The sequence below is a fragment of the Neovison vison genome, chromosome 12 (genome assembly GCF_020171115.1).
Source record: "Neovison vison isolate M4711 chromosome 12, ASM_NN_V1, whole genome shotgun sequence".
Classification (NCBI taxonomy): domain Eukaryota; kingdom Metazoa; phylum Chordata; class Mammalia; order Carnivora; family Mustelidae; genus Neogale; species Neogale vison.
The window spans coordinates 3,218,855-3,245,722 of NC_058102.1; the positions used below are offsets into that span (position 1 = coordinate 3,218,855).

The following is a 26,868-nucleotide window of genomic DNA, read 5'->3' on the forward strand; positions in this document are numbered from 1 at the left end:
CAGCCCGTGGCATCACAGCTTGACCACCTGGCTGAGCTCCTGTTATCAGCAGCTCCTTGTCCTGCCCAGTGTCCTTGATCCAATAGTTACTTCTTTACTCCTTTGAAGACCTGAAGTTTTCTTTTCGAATGAACCGTGCAGTTGTCATTTCCTTGTTAAAAGACATGGATTTAATTAATTTAATTGATTTAATTAAATTCTCCTCTTTTTTTTACAACTGCCTGTTTTGAATACCATTGTAAAGAAGTATAAAATTGTACCGTATTACAAACTCAGGGAGACCCCAGAGCTCTCATGGTGGACACCAAGTCTTGTTTTTAGGGGCTATGGGAAGGGCTGTCGGGGCCGGGAAAGCACGTCCCCTCTGTGGGGAGGAAGGAGCCCTGTGTGCCGTGAGCTGATTGGCAGGCCTGGAGGCACTTCATGTGCACCACGTGGTTAATCCAGGCCACCCGCTGCGGGCCGGTCTTGTCGTCACCCGGGCTGGACAGATGGGGACCATAGCTGCCTGGCCCAGCCCGAGCCGGCTGTCGGGCTGCCCGCTCCTTTTCCAGAACTTTGAGACTTCCGTGCTCACATCGTTGGTGGCGTCAGCAGGCTCCCGGACCCGAGCCGGACACCGTCCGAGGGCTCTCTGGAGCACGTGCTCGGGTGCTAGGGGGGCAGGCCGGGAGACTGGGGGGTGCCAGGGACAGGGTGGGGCTGCCTGGTGTTGCTGTCATGGACACTGACCACAGCCTCCTTGAGAAGGGACCCTGCTTCTTCCAGAAGTGAGGCAGCTCTCTCCAAAGCCACCAGTTGGGGAGGAATTCTTATAACCAGCGCTCGGTGGGGAGCCCGTGTGCGTGAGGCCCTCAGGGATGGCTGAGGAGGGAGAAGCTCCGAGGCAAGTGGGGCTTGGCCTTGGGGCTGGAAGTGTGCCCGGCCTCCAGTAAGGGGCACAGGAGGGTCATTCCAGGACGAGGGAAGACCTGGCCCAGGAGTGCCTGGGGGCCCAGGGGGGTCCACTCCCTAGAACGTGAAAGTGTGCGTGGGACCCAGGTCAGGAGGCGTGTGGCCGCGGGACCAGCCATTGCTTGGACACCAGGCAGAATATGGGGAAGGAGGCGTCTCGGGCTGTGGTGCTGGCTGCTGTAGCAAATTCACAAACCGGGTGGCTAGGGACACCAGAAATTATTCTATGATGGTTATGGAGGCCGGAAGTCCAGGATCGAGGCGTCAGCGGGGCCGAGCTCCATCTGAGGGCTCCAAGAGCAGGCCCCCCTTTGTCTCTCAGATGCGGGTGGTGCTGGCGGCTGTTGGGGCTCCTGGGCCTGGGGTGCCTCCCTCTGTCTTCCTCCATCGCCACACGGCCTTCTCCCAGGGCTCTGTCTGGGCCTTGTAAGGTCCCCAGTCATGTGGGACCAGGGTCCACCGTGCTCCACTGTACCTTGTCTGCTAATCATGCCCGCAGACCGTTTATTGCCACGGAAGTTCACGTTCCAAGGTGCTGGCAAGGACATACATTTTAGGGGTACCCAGTACAGCTGGTTTAGGGGGCTAATTTAAAACAAGGCTGTCCACACGTGGCCTTCCTATGTCCTCAGCGCCTGTGCGCGGGTGGCACGTGCCGCCGGTGGGAGCCCACGCTGATGCCTTCTGTGCTTTCTCTTCCCGCAGCCCAACATCGGCCGCCTGGGCCTGCCGCACGGGCCATCTGGAGAGAAGGTGGCCGTGGTGACCGTGGATGACTGTGACACGGCCGTGGCTGTGCGTTTCGGCAGCCTCATCGGGAACTACAGCTGCGCTGCCCAGGGCACACAGAGCGGCTCCAAGAAGTGAGCATCCCGGGAGAGGGGAGGCCCAGGCAACCCCCGCACCCCGCCATGAGTGCTGCTCCCCAACAGGGTCGTCCGGGGCAGGACCCTGATCGGACGCAGGCGCCTTGGACTCAGCATTCCGGCCGCCCCAGTCCATGCTGAAATCAGGGTCCCTCCCATCGTTTGGGGCACCTTCTGTCTGAATGTCAGAACCTTCTAGAATAAGTCCCCTTACCACTTCTGCCAAAGTAACGGCCAGGCCAAGTCTGGCTTACAGACCCCAGAGACCATGGGGTCGCCGGCCCCAGTCCATTGGGCATGGGTCCCTGCGGTCCGGTCCCCCTCCCTCCATGAGATCCTGGAGATTCTCTGCAGATCGTGCTAACTCAGGAACTGACCTGCTGGCACAGACAGCCGTCGGGCCGTCCCTCAGCCAGAGCAGACGGTCCTGTTCCTTTCTAATAGTGTTTTGGTGGCATAGTCGGCAGTCAAGTTTGGAAGCCCACCGTTCGACCACCCAATCTGTGCCAAGTGTCCGGAGCGGTGTGGGGAGGTGGGGTTGTGCCCATTTTACGGATGAGAAAGATGTCACCGGACAGATTAGGCCCCTTCCCTGTGGCCATGCAAGTGCTCACACAGAACCAGGGTCTAGTTTGCTGTGAGCTCAAGGTCATCAGAGGTCGGAGGGGGTCGAGCCACTGTTTGGCACGGCCTGGACTGGTCATTCTGCGTGGGCTTGGCTGGCCCGGCTGCAGATGGGACTCCGTTTGGATGTGGCTTGGGTTCGAGGGGCCTGTGATGGCCCTGGAAGTAGGATCTGGCTTTTGTATCCTGGCCCGTTGGCCGCCTGCTTCCCTGTTCAGTTGTTGGTGCTGGGTGTGTCCGGTGGCATAGGCCACCGTGATGGGATGGCAGCATCGGGACCCCAGCGCCGCCTCTGGCTAGCCAGACCCAGAGGCCCAATGGGTCGGCTTTGCATCCCTAGGTCCCTGGACCTGACCGGCCCTCTGCTCTTGGGCGGCGTCCCCAACCTGCCTGAAGCCTTCCCGGTGCACAATCGGCAGTTTGTGGGCTGCATGAGGAACCTGACCGTGGATGGGAGGAACGTGGACATGGCCAGCTTCATTGCCAACAATGGCACAAGGGCAGGTACAGTGGGGATGGCCACCGCCATGGCCCGGGCCATGACTGCTTCTCAAGCGGAGCCTATGTTCCCCTAGCTGTGGGCCTGCAAGTGGGGAGTCCCGGCTCATGGAGGTGCTGCTCCGGGGGCTGGGCGTCCTGCAGCGTGTGATGCCGGACGCCACGGGGCTGGGCAGTGCACCCCTGGTGTCCCAGCTGGCTAGCAGGACAGGCGTGTGTCCTGTGCCACTTCTGATGGTCCTCCAGCTCGGGGGGTCTCAGGCCAGCCTGCCTCCCCTCAGGGCTGTTGCTCATGGGGCTGTCTTCCCACCACACGGGTTGGTCTCAGCAGCCATTCCCCTGCGACCCATGCAGTCCCCTTGTGTTCCCCGCTCTGTGTCCCCAGGCTGCGCTGCTCAGAGGAACTTCTGTGAGGGGACCTGGTGTCAGAATGGGGGCACCTGTGTCAGCCGGTGGGACACCTACCTCTGTGAGTGCCCACTCCGGTTCGGCGGGAAGAACTGCGAACAAGGTGAGGGGCTGACCTGGGTGCCTGCCCAGCCTCGGGGCCTCGGGGACCTCCCTCCGGGGCATCTGGGCTCCCACGGTGGCGTGTGTGTCCTCAGGCGTGGGCTGCGGTGGGCGTAGGAGCACACGCAGGACCCCGCTGGGGCGGTGTGCAGGAAGCTGGGGCGGCGGCTGGGCGGACACCCGCCCACCCCAGAGTTCCTGTTATGGAGACCATGAGCCCAGCCAGAGAAAACAGATGCCAACGCTGGGTTCAAAAGAGCAGGAAACAGACAGTCCGGGGCTCATGAGGCTGTTGCCCCCGGAGGCAGCCCCCAGTTGGTGTGCCCTGTGCTGTCATCGGGCTGTCCCCTCGGGGGTGCCCCTATGTGACACCCGAGGGCTGGAGACAGTGAGGCCCACCCGGCACCCGGTTTATCCGAGTGTAACATACCGCACGAGGCTCTCAGTCCGCCCATTGTCACCTCCCTGGTTTCCCCCAAAATGTGCTGGAGCCCTCGGCTGGCCAGCGGCCTCCCCACCTCCATGCCCATCGCCAGGAATAGAGCAAGCGGCAGTGGCCGGTGTGCCTGGGGGTCGGAGCCCACCCAGACACAGATGAGGGCTGGTTAGGCTGCGGGGTTGAGGTGGGGTGCGGGCACACGTGTGGTAGTCACGGCAGGCCCATACTGTCCTGCTGGGGGACCCTGCTCCTGCCCCCCCGGTGTCCCAGCTAGTCGTTGGGGGGTGGGACACGTGGGTTGTGATCACAGCCCCCTAGCACCCCGTCTGCTGAGCCCAAGGATTCAGGCCACCGGGTGGTGCCTGCCAGCCGGCCCGAGAGCCCCTTGTCATGCCCTCGCTGGGACCGAGAACCTCCCCACAAGCCTGTCTCCTCCTCCCCAGGAAAGTGGCAGGTGACCCGGGGGTGGGCTCCTGGAAGCCTGTAGCTCCCGGACTCAGGATTGGACGCTGGACACGCGGAGTCCGAGACTGGCCTTTGAATTGAAATGAAAATCCTGCCCCACCCCACCCCTGCCTCCCCGGGAGCCTGCCCTGCCCCCCTGCACCTGAAGAAGGTTCCCTGCGGCATGTCTGATGTCCAGGGCCCCACACTTCTGTGTCCACAGTCATGCCACACCCCCAGCGGTTCAGCGGGGAGAGCCTTGTGTCCTGGAGCGACCTGGACATCACCATCTCTGTGCCCTGGTACCTGGGGCTCATGTTCCGGACCAGGAAGGAGGATGGCGTACTGATGGAGGCTGTGGCAGGCGCGTCCTCCAGGCTCCATCTCCAGGTGAGGGAGAACCGCGTCCACCCCCACCCCCTCCCCGGGCAGCGACAGGGCCGGTGTGCAACCGAGGGGGGCAGCCCGAGCTCCCAGGCCGCATGCACGGGCCCCCGGCGCCCAGGGGCAGGGAGGGGACCTTGCCACTTGCCGCCCCCCCTCTGCCTGCACCGGCCCGGCGGGGTCCCCAGCGAGAGTAAGAAAGGAAACACGAGCCTGCTTTCCCAGCAGGCCGCACAATCTCGCCATTCATGGGCGGGAAGAGCGCAGGGAATCCAGCATGCATCTACGGTTCCCACAGGGGGGTCGATTCCAGCGCTCGCTTTCTTCTTTTATCGCCGAGATGGAGTAGGTGCGGGGCTGGCTGGACCCATGGCCCGGCCTCTCGGCTGCAGAACTCAGTCAAGGTGTGTTTTAGATCCCGGCTGTGGCCTCTCGGGCGTCTGGCACTGGAGGTGGTGGCGAGCCCCTGCGGGCCGGGACGAGGGTCCCTGAGGCTCAAGGCTGCGGCCACGGGCGTGAGGGGGCCGTGTGGACTGGCACCCTGATGTTCCTGGGTCCTCCCGAACTGGGAATCCCCTTCTGCGGGTGCTGTCTTAATCTCTCTGGACTTCACTGTTTTGCTGATTTAAAGTGTCCGGCAAGCAGTCGCTAAAACCCTTTAAAACGTGATGGATGTTGACGTGCCGTCCTGGTGTTTGCTCCACAAGCAGCTCCCCCTCGCGTCCTCCCAGCTCCCTGGACATCTTATTTGGGGGAACAAGGGGCGTTCCTGCAGGTTGTGCAAGTCACCCAGCGACGCCGGCGGGCGGGCCGAGCCCCGGACCTCCCACCCGCGCTGCCAGCCTGGGGTTTGATGGGCTGCAGGATTCGGGGGACTCTGCCCCGGCGGGGCCCCGGGTGCAGACCCGCCGTCTCCCGTCTCCGGGCGCTTTCTGTCTGCAGCGATGGGGGGTTGGGAGGTTCTTGAGCAAACCCTCTCTTCTCTGAACACCCTCGACTGGGGTGCCACACCCCCGGGGTTCTCCCCACCCCGCCAGAAAGGCCACATTGTGACCCTTTTCAGACCCCATCTGCCTCCCCACACGGCGGCGGCCGGTGGGACCCAGGATTAGAAGGAACCCCATAGCCAGGTTGCTTTTTCCTGCTTTTCTTTGGGAGTTCTCTTCAAGTACGTGTACGTGTCTGTGCATGTGTGTGTGTGGACATGCGTGTCTGCACACGTGTGACGGACCCGGGTGCACGTGGCCACAGGAGCGCCGACCCCCTTCGCACAGGTCCTCCATGGTCTTCAGCCACGCTGAGCCTCCGTCCAGACCGAGTCCTCTTCTGCCTCGGGGCTGGACTGGCTCTGAGCTCCCCACTGTGCCCCAGGGTCGGTCTGCCCAGCCGTGACGGCTCCCCCGGCGGTGGGGGGTTCCTCACAGAGCTGTGTGTCCTTCCTCTCTGCTGCCCTGGGCCCCGGGGACTGCACGTCCTCGTGCGGAGTGGACTTCTGTCCCCAGGCAGAGCGGGCTGTGCTGTGGTCAGAGAAGGTCAGACATGAGATGGACCCCACGGAGTGTCCACCCCCGTCTCTTTTTGTTCAGGGAAGCCTCGTTCCCTCATCACCCAGCCTCTGTGGTGTCCACATCACCCCCTTCCATCGCTCCTGTGGGCTGCACACCTGGAAACACCTGTGAGTGGCGGGGACAGCAGGCAGGGACAGAGGCACTGCCCGGTGCCCCCTGTGAGCTCCGTGTCAGAGGTCAGCAGGGGCGGGACCCACAGACCCGTGAGGATAGGGTCTCAGGGGGCCGTGACTCACCCTGTGCGGGCAGGGGGCTGGGGGCCATAGCCCCCCAGCAGAAGCCTCTCTCCCCATACCTGCCCTGCTCCCCTACCTGCTGGCTCAGCCCCAGTGCGAGCCCATTCAGGTCACACTGAAGGTTCAGGCTGTGTATCCCATAATTACAGCTGTCACTGTGTTCCCCTTATTAACTCGTGATTTCGTAGGTTTACCAGCAGTTCCAGAGGCTAGCTCTGGGCCAGCACTTGGCAAGCTCAGTTCTGCCTCGGGATGGTATTTTTCCTCTGTGGTTGTTTCGCTGTTGGAACAAATTAAATTGGCTGTTTTCGACTCAGGTGATGAATTAGAACTTGGAGGTTGTCATTCGGCAGTGGGGGTCTCTGTAGGAAAAAAGTACGCTATCAGGAGGAACCAACAGTGAAAGCCAAAAACTCCCGTGTTGTTTGAGTAATTACGTTATGGATAGCTAATCCAAAAATTTAGGGTTTGCTTTTGGCCGGGGACTATGGCCAGCTCCTCCCTGTGGAAGTCTGGGTGGCAAGACGAGTGGCCTTGGGGGGGATCCTCCAGTCCCTCCAGACCCAGAAGTCCACTCCAGGGCCCAACGGGTCAGCTGGGGAATACGGGCATGTTCTGCGTTATTTCTACGTGGTGTGTCTGAAGGCAGCCTCCTGCAGGCTTGTGAGCTCTGTGGGGCAGCTGCGTAGGTGTTCCTGGCGTCCGCGGTAGCCTGACCAGCTACAACCAGCTATAACCAGCTACGCGTCATCCGCAGCCCACGCAATTCGGGTAATTGCTCTCAGGCGCCCTCCCTCCGCCTGCGCTGTCAAGGGGGATCACCTGGCTATTGTCGACCGCTCCTCTCCGATCCGGCAGCAGACTGGAGCGGGCAGGCAGTCGCTGCGCGTGGGCCTGGGAGTCATGCTTTCGCCTTTGTCCGTAGACAGATGTCATGTTTCTTGTTGATCACTGGCCTTGGGCTTCTGTTGTCGGCAGGGGCGGTGAGAGAGCACAGCCAGGGGGGTGCGGGAGGTTGACTGCACTCCCGCGGACGCAAGGAGACGCGGAGTAAGAAGGTGAAGAGTCACCTTCTTGCTGTCCTCACTGGGCGTGGAGCCTGCCCGGGATTCTGTCTCTCCCTCTGCCCCTCCCAGCACCCGAGCTTATGCACACTCTCCCTTTCTTTCAAAAAAAAAAAAAGAAAGATTTCTTTTTAAAGATTTTATTTAATTATTTGCGAGACAGCATGCACACATGCAAGCGGCGGGGGTGGCAGACGGAAAGGGAGAAGGACAGACTCTTGCGCAGACTCGGTGCTGAGCATGGAGCCCAGAGTGGCGCTCGATCCCACGACCCTGAGATCAAGACCCGAGCTGAAATCCAGAGTTAGACGCTTCACTGACCGAGCCAGCCAGGCACCCTGGGAGTATGTTTCTGAATCAGCAAACAGGTGGCATTTTCTAGTAAATCATTTTGTTGTTGATTCTGGCCTAGCTGCAGGTCGGAGGAGGCATGCTGCGGGACTCCAGAGCCTCGAAGTGTGTGGCACTTGCTTCCCAGCCCAGCATCTCATCTTTCTTGTGAATGTCCCACCTTTACGTTCCGAATATGTGTCCTGCGGTTGGGTTCCGGGTACATCAAATGAGTGAAGTTTGCTCCTGGGCGTGCTCGGACCTTCTTTGTCATGGATTTTTTTGGTGGTGTTTCTCTGCTCGGTTACTGAGAGACGTGGATTGAAAAAGTTTGCAGCCCTCGTGGTGGATTTACGTCTTCGCCCTTTTAGTGCTGTCAAGTTTCGCTTTGTACATTTTGAGGCTGTGTTATTAGGTGCATACAAAGTTAGAATTGTTTGGTCTTCCTGGATAAGCAGTGCTGTCATCGGTATGAAAATCGCTTCTATCTCTGGAATTTCTTTGTTTGCCTTCAGGTCTCCTTTGTGTCATTCCGAGAGCTACAGCAGATCTCTTTTGGTTGGTGTTTACATCATGTCTTTTTCCGGCCTTTTACTTTCAGCACTTCTGAATCTTTACATTTTGGGCGTGTCTCTTTGAAACAGTGCGTTAATAGTTGTTCGTGTTTTTCTAAACGGTTCTTTGCTTGAGATGATCTTTCAACGCGAGTATCTTACGTGAGTTGCCCTGCTAGGTCCCCGCCTTCTTACACTTCTTCACACTGGCTTGTCTCCCGAAGTAGAATGTTTATCCACAAAAATAAGAGTCTAATGGTCACCCGAACTTGTTTCCTTGAAAGTTCTGTGGTTCCCACTGTTGTTCTCAAGTCTGTGTCCGATGACTCTATTTTACGGACCCCTGGGCGGGGCGGGGGCGGTGCTCTGTTTCCAGCCTCTCTTGGTGTTCACACGCACCGTCTTGTCTCCTCCCGTGCTGGGCTATTTTTGATCGAGTGCCGAACATCGTATCCAAGACCGTGAGAGCTGGAAACTGGAATGGTGCTATCCCTGCCCCTCACGTCTGCTTCCAGCCAGCCCTGCCCCCACCCTGACCGGGCTCTGAATTCCGGTTTTTATCATCCCAGCGCCGGGAGACTGGAAAGCTCTGCTCAGCTTCCAGCCTCCGCTGTGTCTTCCAGAACCAGCTGCCAATGGTCAGCAGAAGCGAACACCCCAAGTCCGGTCCTGCAGTTTGCCGTCTTCTATCTGGTTGTGGCTCTGTCACTCTGCCTTGAGTCACTCTGACGCCTTCAGACGGCGATGCTTTAGTGTCTGTCTCGTGGCTCTCGGTGTTCTTGGTGGGGGCTGGTGCCAACCACCAAGTCCCTCATTAGGGCAAATAAGATCTGGCCTCGCTCCTGGCTACGTTTTCTTTGAACATGAACGCCTTAGGCCAGTTACTTCGCCAGCAGCTGTTTTTTTGTTTTGTACAAACACATAAACGTGGTGGCTTGAATCCCGTCTCATAAAGTGGAACGCGCGCCTCCAGAAACTCCAGAAATAAGAGCTCGGAACCGCACCTGGGGTTGTTCCCGGTAATTAAGTCCAGTGGGCTTTATCTTACCCAGTTCTGTCCACAGTTGACCCTTCTTGCCCCAGAAAAAGGCATGTAAGTCTGAAGAGTGATACAGGCGATAATTAGAAATGAAACTTGGCCTCATTTTTAGGTCTGTCTTCGGCCCCGTGCCCTGGGGTAGGTCTGTGTACGTGGCTTTGTTATTTAAGCGACTGCAGAGCATTTTCTGTTCTGTTGTCATCAATTCAGCTGGTGGGTCTGGCTCTCCCTGTCCTCCAGATCCTAAACAAGTATGTCCAGTTCGAGGTGTCCCATGGTCCCTCAGACGTGGCTTCCATGAGGTTGTCCAGGTCCCGTGTGACTGACGGGGAGTGGCACCACCTGTTGATAGAACTGAAGAGCGCCAAGGAGGGCAAAGACATCAAGTACCTGGCGGTCATGACCTTGGACTATGGGTTGGACCAGGTGAGTTGGCGCCTGTACCCTCTTTGGAACAGACACCTTCCCCGGGCCTGTGAGAGAACAGAGTGACCCCTCCATGTGCCAGGACCTGCCAGAGTCCTAGAGGACGTGGGGACATTCTGGGCCCCCTGAGTTTGGGTCTCGCAGGCTGCCTTATGCTGTGGGCACCAGTATCTGTGCCTTTCCAGATGGTCCGCTCCTGGACTCTGTGTGTCCCGTTAGCACCTTCCACGGTGGTTCCTTGTAGCAGAGCTGTCCTGAGTCACGGCAGCGTGCTCAGTTCTGTGCCTCTGGGGCACATAGATGAACAAGGCATAGGTCCTTCCCCCAGCATGGTGCTGTGTGACAGCGGCTGAGCAGATGAGCCCCAGGTACCAGAGGGGGCCAGGGCACACCGGACAAGTGCTCCCGTCCCAGATGGGCACGTGGCACTCCAGGCAGGGCTCACTCACAGCACGTTCGGTGAGCCACACTCGATGTCCACAGTTTGCAGACAGTAGCAAGAGGCCTTTTTTTCTGGGACACTTTGGGCTACTCTTGAGTTCTGTGCCCTTAGAGTCTGGGCGCTTCTCCCACTTGGTTCTGAGAATAAGCAGCTGTCATGTTCAGGACGCAGCCCTCCAGGCCTGATGGTCCAGCGGGAACATCCTTACTCCCGGCCACGGTGCACATAATCTAGACTCGCTGCCATCTCGCTGGCGTCTCCGTAGCTTACCAGTGCTTTCTTGGAGAGGCTCGGGAGCGGCGCCGCTACAGAGCTGGCAGCATTGCCCGTGTCCCCCCAGTTAGCCATCTTGGCTGTGCCGGGATGGGGACGTGTGTCCTGCGACCCAGTTCCCACTCCTGCCTGACCCCCACACACAACCCAGCTCACCCCCCGCCCGCCCTGTTTGGAGGCCCAGATGCCCTAGGGCTGTGGGGAGTTGGCCAGAGAGACCGTGTTTCGGTCTTCGAGCACGTTCCTCCCAGGGGTCCCAGCCCGTGGATGTCGCCCCCCCTCCCCGCTCAGGACACGGTGCAGATCGGGAACCAGCTCCCGGGCCTGAGGATGAGAAGCGTGGTCGTGGGCGGCGTGTCGGAGGACAAGGTCACGGTGCGCCACGGCTTCCGGGGCTGTATGCAGGTACGGCAGGGCCGTGGGGCGCGCCCCGTCACAAGACGCCCGCAGAGGCGTTGTTCAGCCCGCTGGTTTTCAGTAAATGAATGACGGGTCTCAGCCAACCCCACCGTAGCAGATCCTGCTTCCAGCTCAGACCCATCCTCCCCGCGGTCCCCCTCCACGTCTCCCCCTGCATCCCCCGTCCCCACGCCACAGTCCACCACCTGCAGCTCTGCCTTCGTGTCCTATCTGGAATGTGGCCTTCGCTGCCCCCTCCCCACCCCCCACACTCACCTGAACGGTGCCACCGTCATCCCCGGAGCAGGGCTTCTAGCGGCAGCCGGAGTGAGCTGTTGATCAAGTAGCCCCGGTCATGCCCCTGGGCCTCCCGCTGCAGAGAAGGGAACCCTACGTGCCTCCCCTCCACGCGCCCACCCTCCCCAGGGGCGGCCTTCCATCTCCCCGCTGTCTTCCAATGTGGAACTTGCTGTGTGCGGCCCCACGTGGTCCCCATCCTCTGCCGGGATGTCCGTTCCCCTCCGAGGCGCCTCGCCTGCCTTCATCACTGGCCACGCTCTCCCTCTACCCTCGTTTACTTTTTCTTCATGCACCAACCATGGTGTTTTGGGTCTTCGTTTCCGGGCAGCTGGTCCACCTACCTGGACCACACGCCCGAAGGCAGCACACGTGACCCTGCCCTTCCCCGTGCCGGTCCAGCTCTACACAATGAGGCATTGCTTCTTGGGGACCCGAGAGAGTTTGGGGCTCTCTTAACCCCTGGTTGCCTTTTGAGGTCCCTGCAACCCCAAGAGGCTGGACTGAACCTGGCTGCCCCTTTCTAACTCAGGGAGTGAGGATGGGGGAGACGTCCACCAACATCGCCACGCTGAACATGGACGACGCCCTCAAGGTCCGGGTGAAGGACGGCTGTGACGTGGAGGACCCGTGCTCCTCCAGCCCCTGCCCTCAGCACAGCCGCTGCCGCGACACCTGGGACGGCTACTCCTGCATCTGCGACAAAGGTGGGGGCCCGCGCTCGCACCCCGCCGTCCGGAAGCCCGTGGGCGGAGGGCAGTGCTTTGGTGTGGAGAGCGCACTGGGGCACGCGAAGCAGGAGCACCCCCGCCGGGGCTGTGGGTCTGCGAGGCCTGAGCCTCTGTGACCGGGAAGAGGGGTCACTTCTCAGAGCGGATTCGTACATCGGGTCCTCACTTGGGACGTGGGGCCTCCGGGCTTTATTCTCAGAACGCATGATGAGAGGAGGGAGGGAATTCGTGAGCAATCCCCACTTTCAAAGTTGATACTCTTAGTGGCCGCCTGGATTTTGAGGGGCTGCGATCCCACTGTGTGACCTGAGGTGGCCGGGACTCCCTCCCCTAGGCCTCCCGCCCTCCCGGTGGAGGGGGACCCAGGAGGCCCTCGTCACTGCATTTCCAGGTCTGACCCACCGCTCTGTTGGACACACTGTTGGTGTGTCCCGGGACACCGAGCGCGACGCCACGTCCCTCTGTGGCGGCGTGGCAGGAGGAGAGCAGTCTGGGTTAGACGCCGACGGCCCGAGACGTCTTACCCCGAGGCTCTGGCTCTGCAGCGGGCACGAGGAGCGTCGTGGGCGGGTTCTGGGGTAGCGGTGACGCTGGCCTGTCCCCACAGGGTACTTCGGAAGGCAGTGTGTGGACGTGTGCCATCTGAACCCCTGCGAGCACGTCTCGGCGTGCGTGCACAGGCCCGGCTCCCCGCGGGGCTACGCGTGCGAGTGCGGGCCCGGCCACTACGGCCAGTACTGCGAGAACAGGTAGGGGCGGCCCCTCGCGGAGCGCGGCCGCCACGCCCCTCCCACGTCTCTCCTCTTGGTCCCGTCACGCAAAGGCACACAGAATTCTGGCTCACGTGGGCATAGTTCTGGTTTTGTTTTTTTTTTTCAAATTTGTCATGAAATGAATAAGACTCTGAGCGAGCATCTCAAAGTAACCCCGTGGGAGTGGGTTTGCAGCTGAACCACGGGGCGCGCGGAGCGCCTGCTTGCAGACCCCACCGCGCACGCAGCCGTGGGTGCCGAGCCGCAGGGACCCACCCCGTGAGCCGGAAACAGAACGTGGCTTTGTGGGGCTGTGGGAGCCTCGAGCAGTGTGGCCGACTGAAGCCCGGGTCTCCCTGGACACCCGCTGCCACGTGGAGCGTGGGAGGAGTAGGCGGAAGTGGGAGGTGGGGGTGGCCTGGAGGCAGACCGTGTCCCCAGGGGCTGGCACTGCAGGCACAGAGGGCTGAGGGGGCTGTAGGGAGAAGGGGTCACCAGAGCTCCGGGGTCCCCCTGTCGTATGTGCAGACCCACGAGCGTACAGAGCCCCCGGCTCAGCTGTGTTGCTGTGGTGGTTTTTATGTTCGTGCTGTGGATACTGTCGGTACTTAATAACTGCTTGCCCGGTGAGCGAGTGAGTAGGAGAGGTGGCCTGCCGGTCAGGTGGGTGGACGGAATGCCATCAGCCGAGACAGAAAGCCCAGGGCGGCCCTTCATTTTGAGGAGCCTGAGGGGTTTGGTTGGGGCGTGCATCCCACGGGTGGGTGAGCGGCCAGTGGGGAGTGGAGGGGGGGTGACAGCGACCGGCAGTGGCCAGAGCCTGGGAGGGGTGAGCCTGACCTCACGACCTTTGATGTCCCACGTCTTGGGGCCTGCTGGGCGCTCAAGAGCAGGCCTGGGCATGTGTCCTGATCCCAAATCCACCAGACCCAGCCCGTGGCTGCTCAGAGCTGACCGTGGTGCCTGTCACATCTGCGGAAGGGCAGCTTGGCTGGGGGCACACAGGCAGTGTTTGCCTCAGGGCACCCCAGAAAGCATGGATGCCCCAGGATCCCGTGTTCGGAACTGCCCACCAGGGATCTCATGTTGACAGACACTCCAGGTCCTACAGGAAGGTCGCCTGGGGAGGCCGGGCTCTGTGGGTGCCACTGGGGCTGGGGCTGCTGCTGGAGCTGGCCCGGCTGTGGGGTCACCTGTCACTGAGCTCCCCCGTGAGCCAGGCGCCATCGTCCCGGTGCTGGGACAGAGTGAGCACGGGTCAGTGCTGTTCCCCCCTGCAGGGAGTGTGGCAAGGTCATGCTCCTAGGAGGCCCAGGTTGGGATCCTCAGCTGTGTCTTCCAGGTAAAAAAAAAAAAAATGAGCAACAAACCATTTTAGAAATAAGTTTTGTAGTAGATGCCTGGAACTAGGCTTCTATAGACCTGGGACCCCTGGAGTGTGGGATCATAAGGGGTCAGGGGTGAGTGAGGTTGAGAACCAGCAAGGGGAAACTGAGGCTACTCCGGGGAAGGGAGGGGTCCAAAAGCAGGCCAGGTGAGGCTCCTGGCCTCTGACATCTTCCTCTGGCTCTGAGGACGGTTATGCACACCTACTCTCTGCTCTCCTATTTCCCCAACAGGATTGACCTTCCGTGCCCCAAAGGCTGGTGGGGGAACCCCGTGTGCGGACCTTGCCACTGTGCCGTCAGCAAAGGCTTTGATCCCGACTGTAACAAGACCAACGGGCAGTGCCAGTGCAAGGTGAGCCCGGCTCGCGGGCAGATACCGGCTGCATTCCCACCCCCCTCCGGTGGCCACGCCTAGAGATAGTTGTGTGCACACCCACGTGCACACACACATGTGCACTCAGGTCCTGAGCCCCGAGAGATGGCTGTGTGCACACCCCTGTGCACACACACGAGGTAAGGTCCTGAGCCCAGGGAAGCGGCTGCTCACCGAGGCACTGAGTACCCCGCGCTGGTCTTCGCGTGGACACAGGCGTGGAGCCCTGAGAACTGAGTCGTCAGCCGCGTAGCCACTTGGTAACAGGAAACGATAATTTCCGTGAGGTTTGCTCAACCTCAGCACCGACCACTGTTCGACCTCTGGACCGTTTTCCTTGGGCTCTTGTCACGCTGGCCCTCGAGGATGGCTGAAATTTCTAAACCACGGAAAGCTTTGCCCACACCCCAGCCGGGGCGTCTGTGTTCTGTGCAGCACAGAGTCACCTCCTCACAGCATCAGACCCGCCGCCGTGCTCCCGGGCAGGTCCTGGGTCGCTGTCCCCTGCGGCATCCTGGGGAAGACCACAGCCCTTCAGAATCGTGTCTGCATGGCTGTTGAGCTGCAGGTTGTTTGGAACCCAGAGGAAGGATCTGTCTCGTTGGATGAGGACCATGTGCTGCGGGGCGTAGTTTGCCGGCCCCAGAGGGGAGATCGCCGGCACGGGTCCCGTCCGCGCTCCGGGAGCTTTAACACTGGCAATGTCCCATGTGCGCTCATGCACTTCTGGAAACACAAATGTGTGCTGAAACGTTTAAATGAAAAACCGCACTGGCAGGAGCGGATGGGGACCGGGGAAGCCACACGGAGCCGCATGGCAGTCGGCACATGCATGGGTGGCGTGGTGGGCAGGAGGGAGGCTTGGGGCGCATTTCGACAAATTGTGCCTCGAATGTTTTCTCATCAGAAATTATAGAAAATACAGAAAGGTGTCTAAAAGTGACGCCCATGTTCCTGCCCGGGTGACTGGTAACGTGTTTGTGCCTCCTCCCAGGTGCTCGAACACACATGGTTGGACCTCCCTGTGGGGACGGTTCCATGTCCCTGCCTGACATGGACCGGGACACAGGCCGTGGCTCTGCTGAGTCACAGCCCATCCCACTCTTCAGCGGGGGACGCTGGAGTCCCCTGCAAGGGCGGTATGGCCAGAGATGGGCACTAACCCGGGACTTTGCAATCTGAAGCCCGTGCCCTTGACCATTCCCTGACCTGCCCAGTGATGGACCTTCGGGTGCCTTCTGACTTTTCACAATGAAAAAAAATACACCACGTACATCTCCATCTGAATCCGGGTTTTTGAGGACAGATAGGCAGGTGGCCCATGACAAGTATTAGCTAAGAAGTTAGGGGGGTACTTTCCCAGACAGTGCACCTGCCCCGTCGGGCACGGTGGGCAGCCCAGAAGCCACTCGCGGGGGGATGTGGGTGGAGGGCGGCGGGGAGAGACCCGGGAGCCCGGCTGTAACCTCGGCGCACCCAGGAGGCATCCCGCGGGAGAGGAGCCTGGGGTCCCATGCGCCCCTTCTGGTTTTGCAGGAGAATCACTACAGGCCCCCGGGTCAGGACGCCTGCCTGCCGTGTGACTGCTTCCCGCACGGCTCGCACAGCCGCGCCTGCGACATGGACACGGGGCAGTGTGTCTGCAAGTCGGGCGTCATCGGCCGCCAGTGCAATCACTGTGACAACCCTTTCGCCGAGGTCACCACGCTCGGCTGTGAAGGTCTGAGTTGCCCCTCGCCCCCTTCGGGCCGTGTCACAGGGACAGACTCCTGGGTTCTACACACGGGCCTGTGTTGCGTGTGCACCACACACTCCTGGGGTCCGGGGAGCGTTCAACAGCCTCATGGTCTGACAGTGTGCGCTTGGCCTTCCATGACCTGGCCCTCCTGGAGGGCACGGGTCAGAGCCTGGGTCCCACCTTCCCCTGTCTCAACCCCGATGAGGGTCCGGTTCTTGGTGGGAGCAGAGGCCTCCGAGAGGCGCACGCACACTTGTGGGCATGGCCATGGCCGGCTGAGCAGCCTTCTTTCCCCTGTGACCCCAGTGATCTACAACGGATGTCCCAGAGCATTTGAGGCTGGCATCTGGTGGCCACAGACCAAGTTCGGGCAGCCGGCGGCGGTGCCGTGCCCCAGGGGGTCCGTGGGTAAGTACCATGGCCTCTGGCATCCATTCTAGGCAGGAGCTTGGTCGAGGCGTGCGGCTTGCGGAGATTTGGCCAAAGCGTCCGAACTTGTGGGATGTTCTTTAGTCAAAGTGTTGGGGGAAGATAAAACCTTGTTCTTTAATAATAAATGACAAAACCTGGAAAAGCCGTAATGTAAACATGACACACGCCTATGGGCGGGGACGCAGGCTGGTTGGCCCCTCCCAGCGCCGGGTTCTCTATAAAATGGGGGTGGTAGCTGTGTCCACACCCTGAGGGGTGTCCGGAGACCCAAGGGGGCGACCCACCAAAGCACCCGGCTGTGAGTCGGGTTCGTGGCTGGCGTGCAGGGCCCACAGATGCTGTGGGTATTTGGCAAACGATGGACTGGTTTCTCTCTTTGTGGACTTGCTCACGTGTTTGCTCACAGCGGCTGGGCGGCTTGGGCAGCTTCAGCGTGGCCCCGGGCACGTGGGGAGAGAGCTTGGGTTGGTTTCGTGGCCGTGGCACCTGCCTGTCCCTGGGCTGGCCGAGGGGTGCGCATTGAGCCTGGGGTTCACACCCCCGCTGGGCACATTGGGTTCAGGTACACACAGGTCAACAAGTACGATCACTAATTGGGGTTTCAGGTCTTCCTCCCTGTTCCCCGTTCCCTAGGCAACGCCGTGCGCCACTGCAGTGGGGAGAAGGGCTGGCTGCCCGCGGACCTCTTCAACTGCACCACCGTCTCCTTCCTGGAGCTCAAAGCCACGGTAGCCCCACCTCGGGGAGTGCGTGCGTGCGGGGTTGGGGAGCCTGGCCGGCGTGAGGCCCTGCATCCTTCTGGCCGGGGGCTAGGCCCGGCTCAGGACCATCGCGCCGATGTCTGTCCTGAGTGCCCATAGCGGAGCACAGCTGCTCTTCCCGTCAGGACCAGCCCTGCGTCTGGGTCTGCAAACGAGGGGTCTCCATATTCCGGCCCGCTGCCCCCGACCTCGCCCTTCGTCACTACCACGCCCCCAGTGTCTCTTTCCAGCACGTTTTGGCCTGACCGTCCCTCCTCTTTGGTCCCAGAGTTACTCACCAATGTCCCTGCTTGGTTTGGGTTTTCAAGTTCTTGCCTGAAAAGGAAGTTTCTACGAGAAAGGGTCAGGTTTTCTGAATCACAGGAAGGAGCAAAGCAGCCGCGGTGGGCGTGCAAACATCTCGTGTGCTCCCCCTTCCCAGAACGAGAAGCTGAGCCGGAACGAGACACGGATGGACGGCGACCGGTCCGTGCGGCTGGCCAAGGCGCTGCGGAACGCCACGCGCCCCCCGGGCCCGCTCTTCGGCAACGACGTGCGCACGGCCTATCAGTTGCTGGCCCGCGTCCTGCTGCACGAGAGCGGCCGCCAGGGCTTCGAGCTGGCAGCCACGCGGGACGCCGACTTCCACCAGGTGATGGCGTGCGGCGGGTCACCCCCGGGGGGCCCCGCGATCCCGTGGGGCTTGAGGGCGGTGGGGGGTCCGTGCTCAGCTGTGCGACATCCCTGCTCCCCACGTCCTCAGGGCAAAACTTTGCTCTGCACCCGGGCCGGGCCAGGGTGGTGACCGGGGGGACACTGGGTGCGAGTGCTTGGGGTGTTTGGGCGAGGACACATGTGGGGCATAGTCTTGGTGGTGGGGACAGTCACCGTCATTGACCACTGACCCTTAGTACCGGCCAGCAGTCTGTGTGGCTTCCATGTGTTAGCCACTCGCTGCCTACACGGCCTGTGATGGTCCGTGGTTGCTTCCCCATTTTACAGGTAAGGAGACCGAGGCAGAGAGAGTCGGGCATGTAGCTCCTCGGGGGCTCAGAGTCTCTGCTCCCACCTCGGGGTCCCGCTTTCAGAGATACGAGGTCTCATATAGAGACCGTCCTGTTCTGTGTTTAAGTAACGGGTCCCTAAGAAATGTCTGTTCATGGTGGTTGCTGAGGAGACCCTGGTTCATCCTCCCGTGTCTGATCTGCTGGGCAGTGAGCATTGGCAGCCATAATGCCTCTGGACCCCTCCCCAGGCCTCCCGGTCCACGCAGAGACCCCCGGGGAACCTCCACGTCCACGCAGAGACCCTCGGGGAACCTCTCTGTCCATGCAGAGACCCCCGGGGAACCTCTCTGTCCATGCAGAGACCCCCGGGGAACCTCCCCGTCCATGCAGAGACCCCCGGGGAACCTCCCCGTCCACCCCCGGGGTACCTCCCCGTCCACCTGCCTTCTCCCCTCTGCATCTTGGAGTGTACGTGGGGGAGCCCCTAGCAGAGTGTCTCCCTGACACACGGCTCCTGTCCCCCAGGGTCTGTCCCTTATCTGATCCTGCCCAGCCTGGTCTCAGGGAGCTGGAGACTTTCCCGAGCCTGGTGTGCCCCTGCCTCCCACCATGTCAGCTCGGCCTCCTGGGGCCGGGCTCACTCACCTGCTGAGCGCCGTCCATCTGTCTGTCTGACAGGACGTGGTCCACACAGGCAGCATGCTTTTGGCCCCAGACACGCAGGCCGTGTGGGAGCAGATCCAGCGGAGCGAGGGGGGCGCTGTGCGGCTGCTGGGCGGCTTCGAGGCCTACATCACCAACCTGGCGCGCAATGTTCGGAGGACCTACCTGAGGCCTTTTGTCATCGTCACCGCCAACATGAGTAAGGCCGCAAGTCTGCGGGGCTGAGCAGAACGTGCGTGTGCTCCGGGGTCAGACCCTGGGGGGCTTGTCTGGGGGGGGGCCCTGCTGGGCTATCTTTAGGGGATGGTCAGCAGTTCTGGCCTCTGGTGCCTTGTCTGCAGTAGGGAGTCGGGACCCTCCTTGTCCGGCCTCTCAGAGCTGAACCAGGGAAACACACACGTGACTCCTGGGCTCTAAGCAGGAGTCGGGGCGGGTCAGAGGCTGTGTGGTCGGCTCTGGGAGGTCTGCAGGCCTCTTGGGACGTGGGTGTGAGGCTGTCCAGAGGGGCATGGCCGGGGTCAGGCTGCGGGTCCCTCCCTCCAGGCTCACCGGGGGAGGCACAGACCCAGGGAAGGACAAGGGACAGGCCAGCCAGGTACCTGGGCGGCGGGGGGATGTCTGCCCTTCCTGAGTCAGGGGCTGAAGGTCAGCAAGCAGGTACCTCGTGAACCCAGTCACCCCCAGCGCCCAGGAGGCGCCACCCTGAGGTCCAGGGGTTTCCACGGTCAGACTCCTTCACAGGGAGAAAGCCCCGGATGGTAGAACCAGCCCCCACCTGACCCACCCAGATGGAGCTGGCCAAGTCCCTGAGTGGGGTCGGGGCTCCTGCAGGGGAGGGCCTTGCTTTCTCCTCTTACAGATGTTTATTAGGCCGCCAGGCAGGGCGATGGGGAAGCGCGGGGCTATGGGGAAGCGCCGGGCTGGGGGGCGGGGGGGTGGAATTGCCTTGTGCACACCCGTCACTGGAGGGGCTGAACCTTAATCTGGAAGTGGTGGCTCTCACTGGAGCCCAGCCGCCAGCTGGGGCGGGGCCTCCCGAATGGGGCGGGGCCTCCCGTGCTGGCCAGGAGATGTTCTGGCTTCTGCATCTCCTGGGCCCTTCTGGGGGGGACCCCCAACGGGTCTGCCTTGTGCCGGGGTGGCGGTGGGCTCAGGGCCCCGTCATCACTGGGGGTGGGAAAAAAGGATGAGCGTGCTTCTGCAGAGCTGGCCTCGGGCCGGACAGGACCTGGACCCGGACACAGTGCCACCTGCAGCCCAGGGCCTCCTGGAGCACTCAGGCGGTTCCAAGTGTCCTGCCTACTTCTGCCTGCAGCCCCTCTGGCGTTGTCCCTGATGCTCTGTGGCTGGGAGCATCCGTCCTGCACTGGGTCTTGTCTGTCCTCCTGTGTCCCATGTCCCCTGCCATCCCTGACCACCCAGCTGCTCGGGGTGGGTGCCTGGCCTGTCCATGTGGGCAGCTCGTGGGCACCCTTCTTGTGGGGGCTGTTGGACCAGTCAGCTCAGTGGGATGACATTGGGGGTCATGTGCAGGGGTGACACTGGGCCTCTCTGTGGGGAGGCTCCTCAGAGCGGTGGTGGTCGGTGCCAACAGAGGGGTGACCCCACAGCCTCCGAGAGCCAACAAGACTCAGGAGCCCCTTGGGTGGGTCCGAGTGTCCACTCGGGCTCTGTCTCTGCCGGCCGGGGAGCGAGTTCCTATTCTCTGGCCATCTTGTTCTTACCCAGCCGGCCGGTCCCCGATGCTGCCGTGACATCTCACTTCACCCTCAGGGCTGGCGCGGAGGGCGCGGCAGAGCACAGGCCACTCTGTTAGGAAGGCTGTCGCCGGTCAGGGTGGCGGCTCTGTTCGGTCTGGACGCGGAGCCTGTGGAGGGCGCTCGGGAGGAGCTGGGGGCTGGATGACAAGGGGGACCTGTCCCCACAGTTCTGGCCGTCGACATCTTCGACACGTTCAACTTCACGGGAGCCAGGGTGCCACGATTCGAGGACATCCGTGACGAGTTCCCGAAGGAGTTGGGGTCCTCGGTGTTCTTCTCCGCCGACTTCTTCAAGCCGCCGGAGAGCAAAGGTGAAGCCTCGTGGACGCCACGGTGCCTCGCCGTTCGGGGGAGGGGTGGGGGCCTCCGAGGGTCCTGTGAGAAGGAACAGAGCGGTTCCTAGTAGCGGAGCATGTTGTGTGCGTGTGTGTCACACGCGTGCCCCTGAGAAGGGGGCCGCCGCGGGGCGTGAGCGGGCGTCGGACCCCCGTGCCGTGGCCGGGCGTCTCCGGCAGGTGCTCGGCTAACTCGTGACAGGACAGATGAGCTAACACCTGACACACGTGTGCACTAGTCTTCCCTGATGGGCGGAGGAAGCTGCCTCTACGGGTGGGTAATTGTAGAACCTGCCCGCCCCCCAACCCCGCCCCCCAGCCCCCCCCACCGCCAAGCCAGTTTTTCAGTCCTGGGTTGGGGTTACATTACCAAATGGCTTCAGAATTTTCTTTTTCTTTTTCTTTTTTAAAAGTTTTCACTTATATATTTGAGACAGAGAGAGTCAGAGAGAGCCCGAGCAGGGGGCAAGGGCAGAGGGAGAAGCAGGCTTCCCGCCGAGCAGGGAGGCTGAGGGGGGGCTCGATCCCAGGACCCCGGGATCATCCCCTGAGCTGAAGGTAGACACTTGACTGAGCCACCCAGGCGCCCCTGGGATTTTCTTAGAGTGTATTTTTCACAGATCCACTCCAGCTACTGAAAATGTCTTAAAATAATGGGGACGTGACAAGGTAAAATTCCGTAGTGGACAGTTTACAGTTTGAGGTGTTCTTAGTAAATCAGTCTGTCAGCTGCGTGGCGTTATTATTCGGGTGTCGGAACCTCTGGAAGAGGATTTTTCTCCGATGCGGGATCCACACCGACACCATCTTTCATACCGTCTCTTGGGCCGGCCTGGGTTTTCCCGCCCTCGGCCGAGTTCCCAGCGGCCGTCAGCACTGACTGACGTGCGGACCCTGCAGACACCGCCGCTCATCCTGACCCAAAAACATTGTCCGTGCTCATGCTCCTCAACGGACCCCGGGTCCTCCTCTGTGTGCGAGCCTGAGGCATCCGGAGTGGACACGCAGGAGCCTCGTTTGCTTTAGACAGTCCCGCGAGAGAAGCTTCTGGTGCTTGCTGCCCTGCTGGCCTTGGGACGGCGGCCGGCTGACCTCAGTCCCCTCAGCTCCGTACGTGGTGCCACGTTCAGCTTGTCTGTTAGCCGGAGCCATCACCACGGGGTAAACCCCGCCAGATCTTTTACTGATGGGAAGCCTCGGCCGCCGGGCTTGGGTGGCTCCTCCCCCTCCCACTGCCCAACACCTGACAGGTCCCCTGGAAGGCAAGCAGAGGAAGAAGCATCCTGTGCTCCCAGAGCCAGAACTCAGGGCAAGAGCTGGGTGGACAAGCTTGCAGGAGCTAGAGGGGGTGCAGTCTAGCCCCCTGGCCCCTGGCATCCCTCCGCCTCCTGGTGTCTTTCCTGGAGGGGCTGCCTCTCTTCTCTGAGTGCTTGATGTTGACATAGAGCCCAAGGGCTTGGCCCCAAGGGCTGACCTCTGCCTGCGTCTGTCCCCCGCCTCAGCCTTGGCAGGCCAGTGTAGACACTGACCTTCCCACCTCAGCTCAAATCCTTCTTTGCCCCGACCGGCCCCTGGACAGGCTTTCATCCCAGCCCTGGACTCCGGACCCTTCTCCTCCCCTTGTCCTGGCCCAGCCTTGGCCCAGATAGTGTGTGTGTGCGCGCTCACGCCCATGGGAGCACGCATAAGGCTTTTCTCCTGAGGCGAGGGAGGGGGCGCCTGCCTGCCCTCCCTGCAGGGCCCCCCTGGGACTCGCTTGCCAGCTGACTGGTTCGCTGGGGATGCAGGGAGCCACTTGAGTCGGGGAGGAAAGTAAGGTTCCGGCCGCAGCCATGCACCGGCGCCAGGAGCCAACACCGGGCAGGGCCAGGCCTGGGGTCTGTGAGCACCCCGGGCCGCGGTCCAGTGCGCTCACCGCTGCCTCTGGTACGGTCGAGGCTGCCCACCGGCCCTGCTGGAGGAGCGCCCCTGGCGAGCGGCCGCGGGGACTCAGCCGCCTTCCACTTCCGGGAGCAAGCAGCCGAGAGGCAGCAGGACCCAGGGGACTGAGTCAGCACCTTTCTTTGGCCTCTACTCGGTCGGTTGTCCAGGAGCAAAGGACCCATAAATGTCAACGTCTGACCCATTGCGTGGCATCTGGCCCATGGGCAGAGGCCTGGGGAGGGTCGTCTGGCCTGGGGCAGCACCTGACCCTCTCACTCAGGAAAGCCCCCGCCTAGATCACCCCCCTGCCCCCCGAGGAGGAGCTGGGTGTCGCCGAGCAGTGTTGTCACCAGTCATCGGCCCTGAGCAGGGGCAGGAAGACGTTGAAGGTGTGTGTCGCACCTCAGGGGGTGGATGCCGTTGGTCACCCGGCATGTCGCCGGCACCGGTGAGCCGTTCTGAGCTGCAGTGGCCCCCCGCACGGGGGCCGAGAGGTTCCCCGCCCCACTGCACCTCACAGCCCCTCCGCAGGCTCCCCTGGGTCTTGCCCTTTCTAGAAGCCCTGTCTCTCAGGGCTCGGCCCTCCTGCCTCCCTGGAGCTCAGCCTCCCGTGCTCGGTGCCGGGCGGTCTGGGTGGCTGCAGAGCTGGCTTCTGGGCCCCCCGGGGCATTTTGTCGGTTGTTGAGAACGTGAGTGAGTGTGGCCAGGCTAACAGAACGTCGGAGGGGACTGTCCCTCGGCCGCTGGGAAGGGGAGGGCCAATACTCCCTCCTGTGGGCCCATGTGGACACAGGGACTGGGGAAGTTTTCAACCTTCCTGTGCCTGTGCTCCCGTGCCCCGGTCAGTGGCATGATATCGTAAGCGCCTACGCCCCAAAATATGTGTGCGGACGTATTTACGCGGGCCATATGCGACTTCTGTGTCCCTAGAGCGCGTACAGCTTCACACACCCCCGTCATTCACGTGGGATCAAAGCAGGGGGCACAAACCCACGCAGACGGTTCCCCGTCCCCATCCATCCCTCCCAGAGCAGCCCCGGTGTCGCCCCCTGTGTGGGGTGAGGGCCTCGGCCGGTTAGCCCGTGACAGCTGTCACCTTTTCCTGGGTCGAGCTGAGATGCCAGGAGCCGGCGCCGTCCTGGTCGCTCTGGGAGCGGAGTTTCGTCACGTTCCGTCCGTCCACAGTGTTGGGCAGGCAGCGCCACCTTCGTCCCCAGGAATGACAGTCTGTCCCCGCCCCCTCCCCCAGCCCCTGGAAGCCTCTGTGCTGCAGTCGTGTGGGGCTCTGTGTTGACTCCTCCGGGGCCCAGCGAGCCTCTGTGACCTCAGGAGGCCCCTGCTCCGGCAGGAAGAGGCCTGGTGGGCGCACCGCCCCCCCGCTCACGCTCCGCTTGCATTGCAGGGACCCCCACGGTGCGGCCAGTCGGTGGGAAAGCTGCCCCGCAGGAGGCGTCCCCGGGGCCTGGCGCAGAGGGGGAGGCCCCATTCAGGAGGCGGAAGAGGCACCCGGACGAGCCCGGCCGGTTCGCCGTTGCCCTCGTCATCATCTACCGGACCCTAGGCCAGCTCCTGCCTGAGCGCTACGACCCTGACCGCCGCAGTCTCCGGTAAGGCCTGTTTCCGGAGGATTCCAAAGGGCTTCCCCAGGCATCCGTGCGAGGACATTCCGCCGTGAGCCTGGGCCACGGCCACAGACCACTGCCCCGAGAGCCCCCAGGATGAGGTTCTGGGCATCCAGGTGGCCCTTCCGTGGTGCTGCCGCCCAGCCGGAGGTGACCAATGCCCCGCACACGCCCCATCGCTCACAGAGCCGCGAACACAGCGGCTGGGGCTCTGGCTCCGGGCCTCTTGGAGAGACGTCTACAGTGCATGCTTCTGGGGTCGTCGATGCACAGATTTGAGACAGGCGGCTTCTAACTGTACCTTTTCCCGTGTTCTCACATCTCCGCCCCAGGCTGCCCAACCGGCCAGTCATTAACACGCCGGTGGTGAGCGCCGTGGTGTACAGCGAGGGGGCCGCCCTGCCCAGCCCCCTGGAGAGGCCTGTCCTGGTGGAGCATGTCCTGCTGGAGACCGAGGAGCGCACCAAGCCCGTCTGTGTGTTCTGGAACCACTCCATCATGTAAGGGTGCCGCCAGCGTGAGGACCCTTCATCCCCCCATCCCCCTCGAGCTGGGCCCCGTGTGTGGGGTCTGCCACGGCTGCTGGAAGCTGGGACGGACTTCGGTGCAGCTGGGCCCCTGTTTCTGTGCAGCCCAGACAGACGTGCCCGCACGTCGTGCTGCACACGGACTGAGTCGGTGTCGCCGAGCAGGGTTCCAGCCGGGAGCTGGTGGCCAGCGGGAGTGTGCGGGCGCCCGGCTGCAGGGGGCTCGTGCTGGGAAGCAGGCTTGGCCCGGCAGGGATCTCGCGGCTCCTTTACTTTCCAAATTCTAGTTAATGAGCGAGCAGCATCGTGCCGGCGTGTGAGAGACGCTTGGCTTACAAAGGCGAGAAAGAAGGGCCACTTCCATGGCGAGGGACGTGCGAGGAGGGGCTGTCTGGCAGGCACGAGGCGCGGCCGTCTCTCAGGGCGCAGGACTGGGTCTTAGCAATTAGCTGTTGCCTAATTACTCTCTGTGCCTCCGCGGTGCCTCGCATCCCCAGATCTTGGGGCTCTTGGCAGACATGTATTAGCCTTCACTGGCCATTTTACAGATGAGTAAAGGAAGGACCAGAGAAGTTACTTGATTTTCCCAGAGGGAGGGAGGGTGGGGCTCTCTCTGAGCCCGGGACACACCCTTAAGCCCCTTGTCATTTGGGGCTTCCCATCAGTAACAGGGAGTCATAATTGGACCCTGCTTGCAGGCGGCTGCCGTAAAACATTGTGCAGTCTGAAGATGAAAGTGCAGAACGAACGTGGGGTATTATTTCCTGAAGCGCCTAGACTCCAAAGAAGGCTGAAGTACAAAGCAGCCCTTTTTAAACTGACTAATGTTTCCGACAAAAGGGGCGTGCGGTCCGCCTGAGACATCCCTGTTGAAGTTTTATTGTGAGATGACACAGAGGCCGTGAACTGCAGAGGATTGCTTTAGGGCACTCCCCGGCCATGAAAGGGAAGGGAGCGTGTCCACGCAGTCCTGAGGGCCGCTGTCCTCACAGCACGCGACGGTGGGCTGGGGGAGGCAGACGGGCCCGCCTTGGGGGTGCTGGATGGGCTTTCCCAGGGGCGGCGGGGCCTCCGAGACCCCGCTGGTGGAAGGCATCCCTCTCACGCCTGCCTTTTCTCCGCAGGATCGGGGGGACCGGAGGGTGGTCGGCCAAGGGCTGCGAGCTGCTGTCCCGGAACCGGACCCACGTCGCCTGCCAGTGCAGCCACACGGCCAGCTTCGCCGTGCTCATGGACGTCTCCAGACGCGAGGTGGGCGCAGCCCCTGGGCAGTCCTGCCCTCCCGGCCAGTGTGTCCAGGGATGAGTCCCTTTGGAGAGTCCGCACGGCCCCAAATTGAGTCCACGATTTACGCCTATGTTCGGGAGGGTTGGCTGGAATCTGCCGGGATTCCCAAAACAAAACTCCTTGGAAACTCTTTTCAAAGGGGCTGGGTTGTAAATTAAAAACCCTGTGGCAGACCCCCAAGCCTCAGCCCGAAAAGAAAGCCCTGGAAGAGCCTCACTTCGAAGCCGGATTCTCTGTTCTCTT

The 26,868-nt window shown here is 61.8% G+C and overlaps 1 protein-coding gene across 1 annotated transcript in view; it reads left to right on the forward strand.

The window, feature by feature from the left end:
- CELSR1 (cadherin EGF LAG seven-pass G-type receptor 1) overlaps nt 1–26,868 on the forward strand; it is a 130,185-nt gene that overhangs the window by 89,287 nt on the left and 14,030 nt on the right. Inside the window, exons 6-23 of the mRNA XM_044228065.1 lie at nt 1,660–1,817; nt 2,785–2,948; nt 3,328–3,453; nt 4,559–4,725; nt 9,751–9,936; nt 10,943–11,056; nt 11,880–12,054; nt 12,686–12,827; nt 14,450–14,570; nt 16,128–16,311; nt 16,636–16,737; nt 17,395–17,489; nt 17,944–18,153; nt 19,187–19,370; nt 21,099–21,242; nt 24,592–24,796; nt 25,144–25,311; nt 26,463–26,589. Of these exons, the coding sequence (XP_044084000.1) occupies nt 1,660–1,817; nt 2,785–2,948; nt 3,328–3,453; nt 4,559–4,725; nt 9,751–9,936; nt 10,943–11,056; nt 11,880–12,054; nt 12,686–12,827; nt 14,450–14,570; nt 16,128–16,311; nt 16,636–16,737; nt 17,395–17,489; nt 17,944–18,153; nt 19,187–19,370; nt 21,099–21,242; nt 24,592–24,796; nt 25,144–25,311; nt 26,463–26,589 (2,772 nt within the window). The remainder of the gene's footprint in view (nt 1–1,659; nt 1,818–2,784; nt 2,949–3,327; nt 3,454–4,558; nt 4,726–9,750; nt 9,937–10,942; nt 11,057–11,879; nt 12,055–12,685; nt 12,828–14,449; nt 14,571–16,127; nt 16,312–16,635; nt 16,738–17,394; nt 17,490–17,943; nt 18,154–19,186; nt 19,371–21,098; nt 21,243–24,591; nt 24,797–25,143; nt 25,312–26,462; nt 26,590–26,868) is intronic.